The 17,306-nt window shown below is 37.3% G+C and overlaps 1 protein-coding gene across 1 annotated transcript in view; it reads left to right on the plus strand.

Annotated features, from left to right (window-relative positions):
• GRIP1 (glutamate receptor interacting protein 1) overlaps positions 1-17,306 on the plus strand; it is a 212,623-nt gene that overhangs the window by 133,088 nt on the left and 62,229 nt on the right. The window contains exons 3-7 of the mRNA XM_088522924.1: positions 327-462; positions 1,305-1,450; positions 4,611-4,694; positions 5,591-5,666; positions 7,070-7,215. Of these exons, the coding sequence (XP_088379050.1) occupies positions 327-462; positions 1,305-1,450; positions 4,611-4,694; positions 5,591-5,666; positions 7,070-7,215 (588 nt within the window). The remainder of the gene's footprint in view (positions 1-326; positions 463-1,304; positions 1,451-4,610; positions 4,695-5,590; positions 5,667-7,069; positions 7,216-17,306) is intronic.

The following is a 17,306-nucleotide window of genomic DNA, read 5'->3' on the forward strand; positions in this document are numbered from 1 at the left end:
AAATGAGGAAATATAGATTTTGAAAAATGTAGAACAGCTACCTTTACTGTAAGTGTGAACTTAGCATTTATTGGTCCTGTATAGTATACTAGCATATTGGTGTACTTTTCAATAACCTCTAACAGAACATATGTCTCAGATTTGTCTATATGCAGAGCCTTGTGGACAGGACTTGTGAACTGTAATATAAAGAATCTCGAGATTCCTTCTTAACATTATTCCTTATTAACATACACAGTGATTTTCTTGGGAAGTAGATGACATTTAAGTGATAACACAGATGCTTTTCTCCAGTGCTAATAATGCCAATAATTTTCTCTCAACAGAGGAATTCAAGGGCTCCACAATAGTTGAGTTAATGAAGAAAGAAGGCACCACCCTGGGGCTCACAGTATCCGGCGGGATTGACAAGGATGGGAAACCCAGAGTGTCTAACCTTCGCCAAGGAGGAATTGCTGCTAGGTAAGACATCTCCAGCCCCGAAATGTGTTATACTATGCCATCGCTTCAGAAATACTTCCTGCATCAGAAAGCTCACTAGGAAATATTTGACTGGAAGCTTCAGTAAGTGGCAGCCTATTGGACCAGAGAAGCTCAGAAAGAAATATTTCAGCAGCAGCTGGTCCGTCTCTTCCCCTGAGGCTGCCTTGTCAGAATATAGAAATACCAGTAGTATATTTGCAAATTGTATTAAGAACAAATAAGTTTCTTCTAAATGATTTAAATTTCATTTCAGTATTTTTTGTTCTTGAACAGAAACTTAAGAAAAAAATACAGAGCATAAACTGAAAGTGGAAAACCTAACCATAATACTATCACATCTTTATTTAAAAAAATCCATTAACTGTTTTTAAGATTAAATAAAGTCTAAAATGGTAGTTTCTTTGCATACTCTGTCAATGGGAACTGAAAAGCTATTACTGTGAAAGAAACAGGTCAAGAGACGAAGGTTAAACCAAATCATTCCAAGTAACTGAGCGGAACATATGCTTTGGAGCTGTGGCCTGTCTCCTGTTGCTGTGGTGTTAACTGTGAAGGCAACTGTTGCCTAGAAAATAGTTCTGGCGACATCCCAAAAAGAGAAAAAGAGGGAGGAGATATCAAAAGGTGGAGATATCAAGAGGTTTGCCCTGCTGCTGTGCCCAAACCAGTCAAATAATCCAAACTATATGTGTTGTAGAACAACTTGTTCTAATTCGGATGATTATTAAAAAATACTTCTTGCCATCATTAACATTATGCTAGTCCAATATATTTGTATTTAACAACAACAACAACAAAAAGGAATATGTGCCTTTTCTTAGGAGTGACCAGCTGGATGTAGGTGATTACATCAAGTCTGTGAACGGAATCAACTTGACCAAATTTCGCCATGATGAGATCATCAGCCTGCTAAAAAACGTTGGCGAGAGGGTTGTTCTAGAAGTGGAATATGAGCTCCCTCCAGTCTGTAAGTAACAGTGGAGCAAACTGAAACAGAATAGTGGATGCATGGTACCAGCAGCGAGATGGGAGTGACTATCCGAGGCAGCAAAATCCTTCTTGCTGTAAGAGGTTTTTCTAAGATATTAACAATACCTGAGAGTTCTACTTCTGCCTTAGCTTTCTCCTTCCTTTTCCAGCACCCTTTCACCCACTCAGGTAAATAACACCCGTTGTTATTTTTCCAGTGTTTTCTAGCATCAGTTTTAAGCCATGTCTCATTTCTAAAGCAGCAGATGCAGTGGGATGTCTTCAAGATACAATTTTAGGCTGACACCGAAGTCACACACTGCTACTAAATATTTTCCTCATGCCTTTGTTTCGTCCGTTCACCTCTCCCCTTTCTTCTGTGTTCAAGTGTCTGTCAGTGTGTCAGCGAGTCAGTGTAGGAGAAAATCAGAGGGAATTTAGCTGGCAGGAATGAAATGGAAGCTAGAGCAACAGTGAGTTGAAAAGCTGGAGCCAAAAGTAAAGAGAAATGTGTTTCCTTGGCTGTTGGTGCTGCACCAGCCAACTTTTCAAATGCTCTAAATGTTCCTTAGGCTGCTCGCTAGAGGGAAGAAAATGTGGTGCCCAGTGGTATTTTCCAGAAAAAAACTGCAGAATCAGCTAGGAAGCTCTTATCTGCTTAAATAAAGTCTTTCATCACAATAGGAGCCAAATGGCCCATCCATCTCTTCATATTTCCCAGCACGATGCTCAGGAGAACAGGATGAACTCCCCACTGTTTCCTAGCAGCTGGAGAGTTAGTCTAATTACATATTTTGTTGCTTTTATGACCTTCTGGCAACTGCCATAATATGTTTGGGATGTTATTTGCTGATTAGTGTTTGCTCCTGATAAGGGAACTTCATGTTCAAAACCACAATATTTGAGTTAATAAAGTCAGTGGGGTTCAGAATTATTTTAATACAGATGTAGTTGTTTTACTAGAATTATTTGTTTTGTAGTTAATCAAGTGTGCTTTCTTCAGCCTTACCACTGTTGGCATATGTGCCACTTGTCAACTGAAATAGGTTTTTGACAAGCTAGATTACTGTAAGTCATAACCTTTTATTTAGCTCCTTGGAATTTCTGACCTTATTCTAATGATATTGTAAATGAATAACAGTGTAGATGTTCCCATCAACTTCAAATGGACACTGTAAACACAGTGTCTTTCTTTTAACACCTAGAAGTGTTTCAATATGTCATGTTACTGTGTCTTGGTACCTCCTACCCTGCTCCGTACCTGATGAAATTCTGCTGTTGTTCTCACAGAAGCCTCCTCAGAGAGGGGAGAACTGAAGTTTCAGAGTAGGGAAATGGCAGTAAATTTAATAATTGAAAAATTTAATAATTTAAATCTGTCTGAGAGCCAGTAATCTCACTCTCCTCGGTACTTCCTTATGTATCTGACAGCGTTCACTGAAGAAGGCGCATCTAGCTCTGTTTCAACATGAGCCACTTTGACATTGCTAACTAAAACATGAGCTATGTCTCCGCTGCGTCTGCCTCTTCAGGTCGTTCATGCTGGAGAGCTCTATCGCTGTCCCGACTGCAGTGCAGCTGGCTGAATCTTTGATGCCCAAGTGGATGACACACTGCAAGACCACAATCTTTCCCTGTCCCACGAGGAGTATTACAAGCCATACCAAATGGATTAGCAAGCCACACGTTCATTTTGGACTTGGTCCCTTCCAGTTCATTGGGATGAAGGCAAGAGCTGAAGTTTGATCCTGCCTTGTCTATAAAGAGTTTCTGGCCCAAAAGGAACCACATGACCTTAAATAACACAGTCCTGAAAGATGATCATGTAGAGCATCATCTTTAGCCCTTTTCTTAAGGAAAGGGGATTTTTATCATTTCACAGATTGTTTCCTGTTGCCTATAGTAACTTTTGAAACCCTAGGCCACTGTGGGGCAGGTTTAACAGGGGATTCAAAGGCTTCAAAGTAATTACATTCCTGCAACTTTCCATTATCGCATGGAAAGGTCACCTGGGTAGAAGAGAGAGCCCCAAACTGGATTCAAGCCGGGATCGTTGTGTGTGGGGCCGGGCGTGGGGCAGTCAGCAGGTTCCTCCCTGGCTGTGTGATGTGTGTTGTCCCTCGCTCAGAGGGTATCGTAGCAGGGACTGGGAAAGCCGTGGTTATTGCACGCAGGAGCTTTAAAGAACCTAAGTCTTCATTAGTTCTGCAGCTCACATAATGTATGTTTTATACAGTTCTTCTTTATCTGTTGCGCTGTTCTTGGTGTCTTACTGAAAGCTTAGAAGTTTGCATATGCGTGTGATCTTACCGAGTATCCTTTCCCCTTTGGAAAAGTGAGCTATTATGCTCTGCCAAGCTTTTTCTCTAAAAGCTAACAGTAAATTAACTGCTGGTTTCTTAACAGCAATATATACAGATACCGTAAAATGGTTTATCCCAGCCAAATGTGTTGGCTTGTGCATTAAACTGCAACGCTTCTAGCTCAATACTGTGCACCACTCCCGTATTGCTGGCAGACAAAAACTTACTCCACTGGAAACCAAAGATCTTTTAAATTGATTTAGCATTGATGAGACAGTCTATTGTGTTTTAAAAAGGAAAAAAAAAATAGCAAATCCTAATGATACAAAATACTGTTTTTCATCTTAGTCTAGCAATTTGAGATTAGGTACACACAAGCTAAAAATCTTGACTATCTTGACTTTAAGCAATACAAATACATGTTTTCATGGCCAAACAGTCAACTCCATGGGCAACTTTAAGGTTTTGTCATTTTTTCTCTTACTGTGTATTTCTACCTTGCATAATTTCCAGCGTTTTTCTGAAACTATGAAAAATAAAATTATGCAAAAATGTAAACAGTAAGTCTCCAATCTCTGAGCTGTTCTAGAATTCTATAGCTGTTTTTTGAAATAATGGCAATCTGCTATTTACATCTGCAAAATATCGGACACAATCGGGAGTTGTAGTTAATTACAGGTCTTTTATGTGACTGTTCTGTAGCGAGTCTTTCCAATTATTTGACCAGGAGTGCAATCAGGAATACAATATCGAGCTTTCTTTTTTTCTTTTTTTTTTTTTTTTACAAATAGTGCAAATCTATGTATATAATTAGAAAAATAACAGTAACTGAGATTTTTAAATTTTTATTTTCAGCTGTACAAGGATCAGGTGTCATCTTTAGAACTGTGGAAGTTACTTTACATAAAGAGGGGAATACTTTTGGGTTTGTAATAAGAGGTGAGTTATCATTAAATGTCAAGAGTCTGTATTTCTAAATCAACAACTGAAGTGATAAGTTTTTATGGTACTAAAAAATAATATTTCAAGATTTATGGCTTGCAAATTTTAAAAAACCCTTATGATTTATGTATTCCGTACATTAATGTGCTGCTTTTATGAATTGCTTTAATTTTTGTTTATGGGACACTGGTAATTAATCCATTATGCAAAAAACATAACAAAATGAATATTTTGTAACAGCAGATTCTGCTACCAATGAAGTCAAAGGGAAGTTGCTATGTTCAGCCAGGTTGTAGCTTTAAAAAAATATATGCTCGTATAGCATTTGGATAAATTAAATATTTAAATTTGATTTATAGTTTAATAATGCTGACAGTCAGAATTGCAGAACAACAGTGTTAGCACTGATTTAGAGAACAGAAGAAAACATGCAGCTATTAAATAATACACCCAGGCGATCAATTATGGGAGGTACATTAGGTTCTTTAGGGAAAACTGTATTGTTTTATTTAATATATAAATTCTCTAGTGGCCACTCATTATTCTGAGTATAGACAAAATATAGTGCTTTTTGTTGTTGTTGCTCTCCAACAAACATTGCAGGATAAGTTTTCACATTGAGATCAAAGATGATCTAAGAAAGGAATGCATCGTTTATTAGTAGTGTTACTCTGCAGAAACCTTGTGTTAGGAATCATCTGTACAATGTAGTAGGTGAAATTATGTCAAATATAAGTAAGTGAAAGTTAATTTTAGTGTCTGGATGCTGTGTTTGGTCTTTTTATCCCATCTGTAAGTGTACATACTACAAGCTTTAGACTTTTCTCTAGAAAATATGTTTTCATAAAAAGCATAAAGTGAAGGTGTGCTTTCTTTCACTTTTCCTTTTCTAGGTGGAGCACATGATGACAGAAATAAATCTCGTCCTGTTGTAATAACGTGTGTTAGACCTGGAGGGCCTGCTGACAGGTACAATCCATCTCTTTTTCTGTAATGCAAATTAAAGAGAAATGGAGAAATGTGAATTATTCGGGATAGTAGTTAAGATTTGGAATGAAGTAGATCTATTCAATCTATTCAAACCTATTGGTTTGAAATTCATGATTTAGGCATTTAATTGTACTACTAATAACTGTAATTAATAGGCAACCATAAATGCTCAAAATACCATGATGTAGGATGAATTTTAGTTAACAGACAAGACTGTCCATTAGGAACTTCAAAAAATCCCCAAATAATTAAAAAATGAACAGTCAATGTAATAGGTCAGAGCACAATTTTTGTGGTCTGTAGGCAAGCAATGTAGCTTTTTCTTACACTGTTTATACTCTAAACCTTTCTTTCTTGCATTGCCAAAAAAAGCGTTCATTCACTTCACAAGTTCATGTGTTGGGTGATGGTGTTGTGTTGTTGTTTTAAGGCATTTGTTCCTATCTCCTTGTGAGTTTACACTAACTTCCCCCAACAACTTCTGAGTAGAGATTTATGTTTGGGTCAATGAACATGCTTTTATATATTAGCCTCTCGAATATATATGTAAATAAAGAATGCTCAATATATTTATATATGTGAATTATATTTTCAAAATGATGTTTGAATCCTTCAATTGTTAAAAAAAATAATTAAAAGGCAATTTCTGTAATGAAGGCTCTATTTCTCTAGCTTATGGCATTTCTTTCTTTGGCTGCCTTAGTGGAAAAACAAATGGAAAAGCTTCCATGCAGCTATTGTCTTCTGTCTATCCCCTTTTTCCCCATCCTCGCTCTCTCCTTGATTTTCTGTCTGATATTTGAGCTGGCAATGTTAGCACTTTGTTTTCTATTTTAATTCTGACTCTGTTATGAGAAACACCTAGGAGATGCAACCTAGGAAATGTGTAGGTAGGCATTTGTAGCCAAATTGCTTTCAGATAAAAAGAAAGGAAAAAAGGAATTCTACAAGTAAGGGATATTTTGAAGAAAAACACTAAATGGTCATTCATAATTAGCAATCTGTTTCTTCACCCCATCTGTTTTATCTCCTATTTGTTTTTAAGAAAATATCTGTCTGGAGGGAGGTCTGTACGTATATGTGAAAGAGGAGGTGTGGGTATCTGAGAAGGCAGAAGCAAAACATATGTTGCAGCAGAAGCTATACCTAGTTGTGATTTAACATGACTTGATTATTTAGCTATGTTATGCTGTTTTCCAATCACTGACTTTCCAATTAAAGCAATTTCCTTTGTACCGTGCCCTCTGAACATTCCCAGTGTCACAGTAAATGTTAAGTTCAGAAGGACAGCCTGCGGGGAGTGTGTGTGAGAATTACATGGTATTATCTGCAAGCCACTTTATGTTACATTAATGGAGATCATTCCTTTAATTTTCCTTCAGAGAGGGCACAATCAAACCCGGAGACAGGTTGCTGAGTGTTGATGGCATCCGACTCCTTGGGACAACACATGCGGAAGCGATGAGTATTCTCAAGCAATGCGGACAGGAGGCAACTCTGCTGGTTGAATATGATGTCTCAGTGATGGGTATGTTGGAAAGCGGAGCCTTAGTACTGGGAACTATCCATGAGGTTTTACTGCCCATTTCTGATAAACTGCTTTAGAAGGGATCATGACCTGTTATGCTCCTAGTAACACCAATATTCTCATCCCCACCATATCATTAATCTTCTTAGGTTCGTAAAGAGGTGAGCAGTATTTTAGTGCAATTTAGCATCCTGACATTTCATGGTTTGTAGCGTGAAACAATACTGTGGGTTCTACCAAAGTAACTTTTCCAGTCACTAGATTGCAATAAAGGTTAATGAAGTGTAAGCATTTCTGTGTCACATGAAAGAGAGGTTTACTTGCTCTAAAAGGAATCCTTGTGCCTTATGCCAATGCTGCCAGGTAGCCAAGCCATTATAAAATATCATAAAACTGCCACATGAAAAAGAGAGCGGGGGGAGAAAGGGTGTTAAGAAATTAAGAGGTGACAAACCATGGCTTTAAAAAATGAACTTTATATAAACTTTAGTTGAACTCATCGAAGACATTGGAAGATTTCGGGAAAGTCAAGCAGAGCAGATCACAACAGAGTTTCCATGTGCTTTTGGAAGATGTCTTTTCATTATTGCAGGAAAGTGAAAATTCATGGCAGCAAGAAACAGGAATGTTCACTAGTCAGACTAGCATATTTCTGTTTGGAGCTCTCTCTTCTCTTATCTCCTCCAGTTTCACAGTCAGATTTCTAGTCCAGCAAGGAAGCAGGCTCTTAGGAATTTGTGAAATAGCTCTATGAAGCTTCAAAGCCTGGGAAAATATTAGTGTTTAAAAGAATAATGTCAGAAACTTGTTTATCCTGTAACAATTCTCTGTTCTTCTTCAGGAGATTTTTTTCTATTATACCATAGATCTTTGATGGGTTTGCAAGGTTGCTGGTGAGCCTGCTGGACAATCATATAAGGTCCACATCCAGAAACGTAGTAACTGCTCAGCATCTGGGCAGGAGCCTTGCTTATACAAATAGAAATGAGCATAGTTTTGTGACTTGAAGAGGCCTAGAATTCAGGCGATTTTATTTCATCTTTTCTTACTCATGATGTTTGATGGCCAAATCCTATCTAACATTAAACCTTAAAACAGATTCTTTAAATTCCACTTTAAGAGAAGTTGAGAATGTGCTTGTTGAGATTTTACTGGAAAAAAAACCCTGTCATCTCAGAGAAAATGCCCATCCCCATTCTCCTGTGTACCCAAGGGAGAGAGTCGCCCTTCATTCCAATGAGGATCTTTTAGAAAGGATAAAATGAGAAGCTCTGGTACTCTGAATTGCAGGCTTCTCAAGGAAGGAATTACTTTTTCCAAGGTGTGTGGGGTGGGCTTGTTGCAGGACGATGCAAATCTACTTGGAGCCCATCGGCTTATGACAATATAAGCGATGCCCTCCAGTTGGACTCCTGATGTCATCTTCTCACTGAAGAAACTCTGCTGTCTCCCTTTTGCTCTCTATATCATGTCTGGCTTTATTTTTCTTGCCTTTCTGGCACGGAACCCTGGCTACTGCCTATGGAAGCATCAAACCAGGGAGGTGGAAGAACCTGAGACTTAAAACTTGTGTAGTCAGAAGAAAAGAAGGAAAAGGGAATCTAACATTGGGAAATGTGTGGGATGGTGATCCAGGTTATCAGTGAGAAGAACAGGAAGATTGCTAGTGATGGTGTAAAAAATGTTATGGAGAGAGTTGCTTTACTTTTTGCAATTCTGTTATTAGTAGACCATGACCAAAAGGTTGTAAATCACTCGTCCTAATATGGTTTTTCTTGGGCCAGAAAAATAGTGCAGATTTGTATCTTTATGTTACGTTATGTTATGTTATGTTTATGTCTTCACTCCTCAAGAATAGTGAAGTCAAAGTCGTGAGTAATATAGAAGGGAGTATCTGAACCATAAACAAAAATTTAAGAATTACAAAAATATTACTCACAAACTCTTTTAAATGCTACCACAGAATTGATGAAAATATGTTGAAACAGTAGAAAACAGTGCAGGATGAGCTGATTTACCAGTACCGATGCTTGAAACTACGTTAGTAGTTTAGTCTTTTGAAAGTAAGGCAACAATCTGGAAATTATATGAAAGTTTGGTACCTTTTAAAGGGTCCTATTGATATAAACTTTCAGCAGAATGTCTTATCCACAGAGGTGTAATTCTACCATTACTTGCTTTGATATCCTCCCTTCTCCTAGAAGATGGCTATATTCTATAAAGTAGCATTTCATATGACCAGAATAGGAAAGACCTGTAAAATGTATTCTGATAGCATGAAATTGGAAATTAGTTTGAAGAAATTATACTAAATGAAGAAAATAATCCTAAACTATTTTTTTTTCATCTTTCCACAGTCCTGTAGAGTGTAACTGATTATTTATACCCTTGTAAGCATTTCAAAGTGCTGTATTTCTCCAAGTTTCGTTCCTTCACCTGAAATTTCAAGAGGTCACTTAGGAAACTTGCATGTTTTATTGGTTCTGGAACACAGACCAAAAAGACAGTAATAGGTTCTGTGCAGGCTACTTAAGTGTGTATGTAGTTTAGGATATGGGACTCATTACATTAAACTCTCTGGGGTTACATGTGCACTTCCTTAGATGTAGGATACTTCCTTAGAAGTATCAGCCCAGCATGGGTTCTAGGAAACTTGCTAGTTCAGCCTCTTGAAGAGATGTTTTTATCTTTTTTTTTTTTCCCTCTGCTGCTTGAACTATTTCTAGTTGGATATATGCAACATATCGCTGCATAGTTTCAAACAGACCTTGAAATAATAAGTGTTTGGAAATATCAAGATAATTGGTGAAGAAAATAGGAAAAAATATTTTTTGAGAATATCTTTGATAACCAGTTAAGGGTTATATTTTAAGTTGTGGAGGTAGTAGTCTTTATGTTTTTTTCTTACCCAAAACACTGTCCCTCTCTAATCATGAAGCAAAATATAGTTATAATTACTACAATAGATAGAATATAGAATATATTATAATGTAGTTTAGTGGTTACTTATACTCCTCAGTGATTTTAGAAGACACTACCTGTATTTTTTAATATTATAAAGCATTAATAATGCTGCATTTCGGTGCCTGCAGAGGAAATTGATGTGATCCCTTGCCCTAAATGCAGCTGTGTGGAAATAACAAAAACTCTGTTGAGTTTATCACTTTTCTTTATTATCCTTACACCTGCCAGGTTCTCAGCACTGTTGTGCCATGGACTGCCTATTGCCAACCAGCAGTGGGAGAGATCTGCATACTGTATATTCCTGGGGTATGGAGTAAACCCCTGGCATTGCAGAGGGGAAGGAGGTAGGATGGTGATTTGCAGTCACTTGCTGCCCCCAGTATTTTTGCAGACTGGGTTTTTCCTGTGGCAACCAATCAGCAAATAATATGCATGGTTTAGCAGCCATAGTGGTAATGAGTTTGTGGTTGGACTTGATGATCTTGAAGGTCTTTTCCAACTATAGTGATTCTGTATACACTTAATATGGAAAGAAAAAGCTTTCGCTGTTTCAGCAGATGATAGGGTGGTGAAGTATCCTGACGAGTTCCTCACCGCTGTAGGATTGGCATGCTCATCTTATATGAAGTTATGGACTAGGAGATTGATAGCACTTTTCCATCAGTGCTCACTTCAAAGTCTCTGTGGAAAATTGGAAAAGCATGAGGCAAGATAACTGAGGCAGACACGGGACGTTTTCTCAAAGATGCATACAATGAATCTTCTTTCTCTGAATCTGTACGTTGGTTACTAAAAGTCTTGTTCTCAGATAGAAAGACTACTTACAAAAAGAAAATTACCATGTTAGACTGAACTCATTACTAACATTGTTCAGGCCTAGATGTCTTACACTATAGTTAGCCAAATGAATTTCATAACACCTTATTTCACAGAACGCCTTAGCGCTGTATCACACTTCCCTAAGGGAAAGGGGCTTCCCAGTGAGAAATGATCTTTCAAGTACAGATGAAAAATCATATGAGAATGAGTTAAGAACATGAAATGAAATGCTGTTAGGTTTTAAACAGAAAGTCATGCTGCCCCATCTAAAAGGAGGAATAAAAGTGTTATCATTACATTTATTTGGAAGGAGAGAAGATAGTTTCCCTTCAGGTTTTCCAAAAGCTCCCATTCATGGTTTATTGTCTCCTTAACTGAGGTTACCTTTGGATTCCAATTTACATGTGTAGTATTGGTCAATAAAATAAGTTGTGTATGAGTAAACTTCCACATTACTCTGAAATGGAGCATTCAGAAATGTTCAAAGGTAGTTGCCACTTTTAAGTTCTGGCCTATAGTATTTTTATGTAGCTGTAGTTCATATATTGCTGATATGAGCTCTCAAACTTACTTCTTAAATCTCAAAGGTTTTTGCTAGGGTAATCTTTGAGACAAAGATACTGTAGTTAAGCAAAACTAATAGCTGCTGCCAGCACTCTAGCACAAAAGTTTTGGCTGGCTCATTGCACCGGAGGGAGAAACCTTTGCATCTCATCTCTTCACAGGGTGTCTCTTAGCACAAGCTGCAGGTACCTGTATCCTCCGGAAAGGAGGAGTGTGTTCCTGATCCTAATTGCGTATATTTCTCAGTTTTATTTGATAAATTCATCTTTAACAATTTGTTAGGTCTGAAATTAGTTTTACCAGAAAGTGGTGCCCTGTAATTGTTCTCTGCAAAGCAAAGATTGTCAGCTCGTTTTTTATTTCCAAGACACCAGTCACCCTGATATCACTCGACTTTAGATAGAGGAGCACCCTAAATTTGTCAGACTTTACATTTATCATTAGTACAGCTTTATAGAATAGGAATTATTCATGCAATTATTTGCTAGTAAATGAGATGGCAATTTGACAGTCTCCAGCTGCACCTCTTGTAGGCCAACTGTCCAAAAAAACTCAAAGGCCAATAATGATTTTCTGAGAATGCATGCAGAAATCTGCCTCACCCTTTCTGCTAGACAAAGAAAGAACTACAGGGGAAAAAAAAGCTTGTGTAGTTTAAATATCAAGTAATACTGTGATCCAATGCACACTTTCAATAATTTGAAGGCAAGGCAAGAAATACAGGACAAAGAACCACATGGATTGCCTCTAAAGTTTCATAAGGCAGTAATATAAAACAAGAGTATACAGAGAAGTGGAGAACTTTAAAAGCCCTTCAAGTTTTACAAGATCAGGGAACAAGAACTCCAGAGACTTCAAGGACAAACTCAAGATCCTTATAAATCTTATAAATATTGCAAGATCTTAGAAGCGAAAGGAAAGCCAGAAAGCTGTCGGACTCCATGCTGCCTTTTTCTTTCTGTTTTTATAAACTTAAAATTAACATTTCTTTGGTCTGTTACAAGCCTTTGACAGAAAGGGAAGGCAGTGTGCTCCAGCATTTGATTGAGACTTGCAAGTCTCTTGACTGTCATAGAGTAATAGACCTAGATCCCTTGAAATTCTAAATATGAATTAGTTGCTTAAACCTTTAAAGACCATTTCCTCTCTTATGGCACTTCAGAGACAGACTGAATCAAATTTGTGTGGAAATCAAAGGTCATACATAATAGCTGTAGTAGCTGAAGTATCATTCTGTTTTAAACACTACTGCACAGACACGTACAAATTATTCTAGAAAGCAGTTATTGAAGTTAAGAAGTTGAATATGCCAGTTAGGAAATGTCAAAATATCTGCTCAGTCTCTGTCCAACAAAGTGCACATGTAAATTGTGATAATCTTCCAGTACACCATCATGTGCTTTTCTTTCCATTAGACCCATCATTTAGTCCACAGGAGGGATAATAACCACTTAATGCAGCAATTCATTATGTGTTTTCTTGCCATCAATCAATATGTGACCACAAGTTATAGAAGGCACTGTCAATATCTCTGTGTGAATGCCAAGTTATTAATTTCCTGATGTTTTTTTCCTGAGGCTCTAATCGTGCCACAGTTTGAGCGTTTCAGGAAATCTCGGAGCTCAAGAAGTAAACCTCAATGTCCCAAAGTCATTCCAAATTTTAATTTCTTAAGGCAAATGACATCATAGTTCCAGAAATATCCACTAACAGACATATCATTGGAAAAAACACATTGGATTTTTCATCTCTTCTGGAGGCCGACGCATGATTCACATTGACCTTGTGCAGACTAGGCAGATACAGAGACCTGCATGCAATGACGAGTTGTTCTCTCAATTTACTGTACAAATTACTTGCTTGTGAAACACAGTCTTTGTACTTTCTGCCATCAGTGCCCGGATGTCTGCATCAGAGACTTTTGCATGAACTGACTACCAGACATCGATACAGACAGTATATAACTCCTCTCTATAATGTGATAGCTTGTTATGATTTCATGTAGTCATGTGTTTTACCCATTAGTTCCTATAAGACTTACAGACAAGCTTGTGATGCTTCCAGTTATAGGTATTTCTCCTGGGTTGGTCTCCTAGATATGCCTTGTACCATTCCAGTGAAAGCTTATCCAGCCAAAAGCTGCATACAAGGTTGACCAAGCACAACTTTGGTTTCACAAAATATCACATATAATTTCAAGTTCTGATGGAGCATGAGGGCTTTCCAGTATAAAACAAACAAAATATTTTATGTGAAGTCAAAATAATATGATTTCCCCATTGATGTCTGGGGACACAGCTGACCTGTTTCAAATTAAATAACTAAGGGAAGAAAAAAAAATGCAGCCTGAGAGAGGTAATCATCATTAGAAAAGTTCACACCAAATGTTTTAAGTGTGGCCAAGCTGTAAGCAATTATAATCAAGATATTTTAATGAGAAAAGTCAGATGTCTTTGACTGATGATTCAGAACTATGATTCCCAAGCATAGTATTTGCCCTATAGCATTTTTTTTTACTTTCTTTTGTCTGCCTGGTTAAGATGTTGTTCTAATTTGATAGCCATGTTGCTACCTGATGATTATAGAAATGGCAGGAGGAGTCATTGTGTCGCTTCATAGATCTTACAGATATTTCTTTCTTTACTAACTTCTTGATCATCCCTAAAGAGAAATAAAGTGAGTTTAGCAGAACCGTAAAAGTTACAAATGACTCTGACAGGCCCAATTAACATTTCTCTCTAGTGCTTTTGAAACCGTGGCATCATTAAAAGCAACTTAATAAACATTGCTTTGTATGGGAGAAAAAAAATGTAAAGGTGAAATGAGATGTCCCTATAACTGAAAAATAACAATGCAATTTCATTTTCAGAAATGACTAGAAAAAGCGGGTAATGTACTCTCTTCCAAGTACTACTTCTTTTATAAGAATATTCTATCCTTTACCTAATGGGTAAGTGATAGATACATACACTTCCCAGTACTTGTCAGGAAAGTGTGCAATTAAAAATATCTGAAACATCTTCTGTATTTCAAGATGGGAATCCATTAAACTATATCCTTTCTAGTCCATTATTCTATATCCTCACAAAATATGCTGTCTTATTTTTTTTTTATGCTAAGATCCTCAAATGGAAGCAGTTTCTGCCTATAAAAATGTATTTTTTTCATTCTCAAGGCAAAACCGGGGGAGGAAAGGATGTTTATCATCTCTGGCACCCAGCCTCCAAGCAAGAGGAGGAAAGGAGCCAATAACCCTTGAGTAATATTTTTTGAAAAGGAGTTATCATCTTACTTGTTTGCTATAATGAAGGCTTTTTTCCCTCTGTATTAAAAAAAAAAAGTTGGAAAAAGGATTGATCAAATCTTCATACCTTGGCAAATATTAGCCAGATGTGCCATGAAGTACAATGTGAAAGAGAATTCCCTTCTCTGCTACTTGCACATACCTGTGGTCAGCTGGAAATTAGTCAAAAGATCTTTCATTGAGTTGGCATATCTGTTAGTGTGCTAGTCAGGTGTAAACTGATGAGAATAATGAAATGATTTTTGCTGATCTAAAAAAAAAAAGAAACAAAGATCAGGTAGTTGAAATGCTTAAATTCAGAGTGCAATGATAAAGTTTTACAGATAGAATGATAATCCAATTAATTCAAATGAAAAATGTAAGCCTTGAATTAGGCTTAGTGACATTGTGGTTGACTACAAGACTAAGGAATAAGAGACAGATTTTTTTTTTCTTTTTTTTTGGTATCAAAAAGGGCTTAGGAGATAATCCTAGAAACAGCTTGCAAAAGAGTTCATCTCAGAAAGTAGCTGCATCACAGGCTTTGTTCCCGTCTATGTTCCAGGGAGAGGAAAACACTAAATGTTTCTCAAGACTTTTTCTGAAGCAGGTGTCTATGAAAATTCTAAATTGAACTAGTGTATCACCTTGGCTTTTTTTTCATTAGTATGACAGTCCACAGTCATCAGAGTGAAAAGTCCAGACTGTGTGTGATGGATTAAGCCAAAGGAAAAAAAAAAGGCAACAATATAATAATCTACCTTTGCTTCTTTTGCCTAGATTCAGGCTTACCATGCTTAGTTCATTTAAAGAGATTATTTTACAGCCTGTGAATTCTATCAGTCATTTGAAGAAATAGTGTTGATAAAACTACTCTACATATTTGTCTTTATTCAGCCAAAAATATTTTTTTAATCCATTCATTGGTTACTCAGACTGTTGATATTTGAGCCTATGTGAGTCTCATGCTTCTAATCTGCAGGAAAACTGGCCAGCATATTCTAACAGCTACTATTAATGTGTCGTGTTGCTGTTGCATTGTAGATGCTGGAAGACCCTATCACAACCATCTTTCCCTGATAATTGAACATACTTTCAAAAATAAACTAAAGCCAAGGTTTCACTTAAATCTTAACAGTTTTCTTCCTGAGATTGGAAGGAAGTATATGACCCAAGATGTTCAGGTTACCTACATGAGATTGGAAGCAGAGTGGGCTTTGCTGATGGAAGAAGTTGGCATCAGGCAATAAGACTCAAGGGAGAAGGGGGACAGGCTATGGGAGAACAGAGATGGAGATGCTAATGCAGGAAAAAAAGGGAGTTTCTAGGCCAAATTTCCTCTTGTACTGCACACTAGTTTATATAACCTGTATTGCCTCTGCATTGGTTTCCCTTTGTTTTTCTGACAGATAATCCAGAGGTTGTCTGCATGAAAGGGTGGTCTATGTACAACTTGAGGCAGAGCTTTGGGAATTGTTTTGTATGAAATAGCAAGTTCCTCCACACTTTTAAAAACTTCTAGTTGGGTTTTTCTTTTTTTCTTCTTTTTTTTTTGGTCATATCCAAACACTATTGCTGATTCAGGTCATCCTTCCTGAGTTAATTGATATCTGAAGGCCTCAAGCAGCTTTAAAAGACAACCTGGGCTACAGACACACTGAGCCTGTGGTTTCCCTACTGTGATTAAACATTTCTAGCACAGCATTCCCCATAGTTGCAGGGAAAATCTAAACCATCTAAACTATCTCTGCAGTCTCTCCTACCATTTTTTTGGCTCAGGAAGGTCACCAATAACTTAATAGTTAGGTATTCATATTCACATTTAACATCTTCATATTAAAAGATATACTTGATTTGAGTATTAAGTACCCTGGAAATTGCATTTTTAGCTAAATGTTTTATCTCGATTGTTGAATACAGTCTGCTAAGTCATTCTCTCCACTGAATATAGTAGTTTTTGCATGCATATAAAACTGCATTTAATCCTTAGCTACTGCAAAGTAGTGCTCTATCCTCTGAAGCATTTAAGATGAGAACAGCAACTATTGATCTTTAGGTCAGCCATCTGTTCCCTTCCATGAAGTTAGCCAAGACCTGGGCCGAGCCTGTTTGCCTCAGGAGAGAGACTGTCGTTGATTCCACTGGAGTTTAAAATAGGACCTGAAAGAGAAAAATCCAACTCATCTCTACATTAGAAGATCGTCTCTGCTGGAAGATCTTAGGGAGATAAACAGCAGAGCTGTGCCTCTGTATCCCCTCCTCAGTTGTCACCAAATGGAGACCCAGTTTATGTCTCCTGCTAACGTAACAGTCTTGTAGGCTGAGCACTGGTTGCACCACTAAAAGTGTTTGATTTTATTGCCAGTGTTAAGCCTATCGACTTCAGGCACTCTACAATGAACTCAGCTCGGAAGTACAGATTAAAACCAATTTTACAAAGACCTGATTTGGAGGCACATTA

The sequence above is a fragment of the Tinamus guttatus genome, unplaced genomic scaffold (assembly GCF_059628265.1).
Source record: "Tinamus guttatus ecotype Peru unplaced genomic scaffold, ASM5962826v1 Tinamus_guttatus_pri_ptg000171l, whole genome shotgun sequence".
In the NCBI taxonomy this organism is placed as follows: Eukaryota; Metazoa; Chordata; class Aves; order Tinamiformes; family Tinamidae; genus Tinamus; species Tinamus guttatus.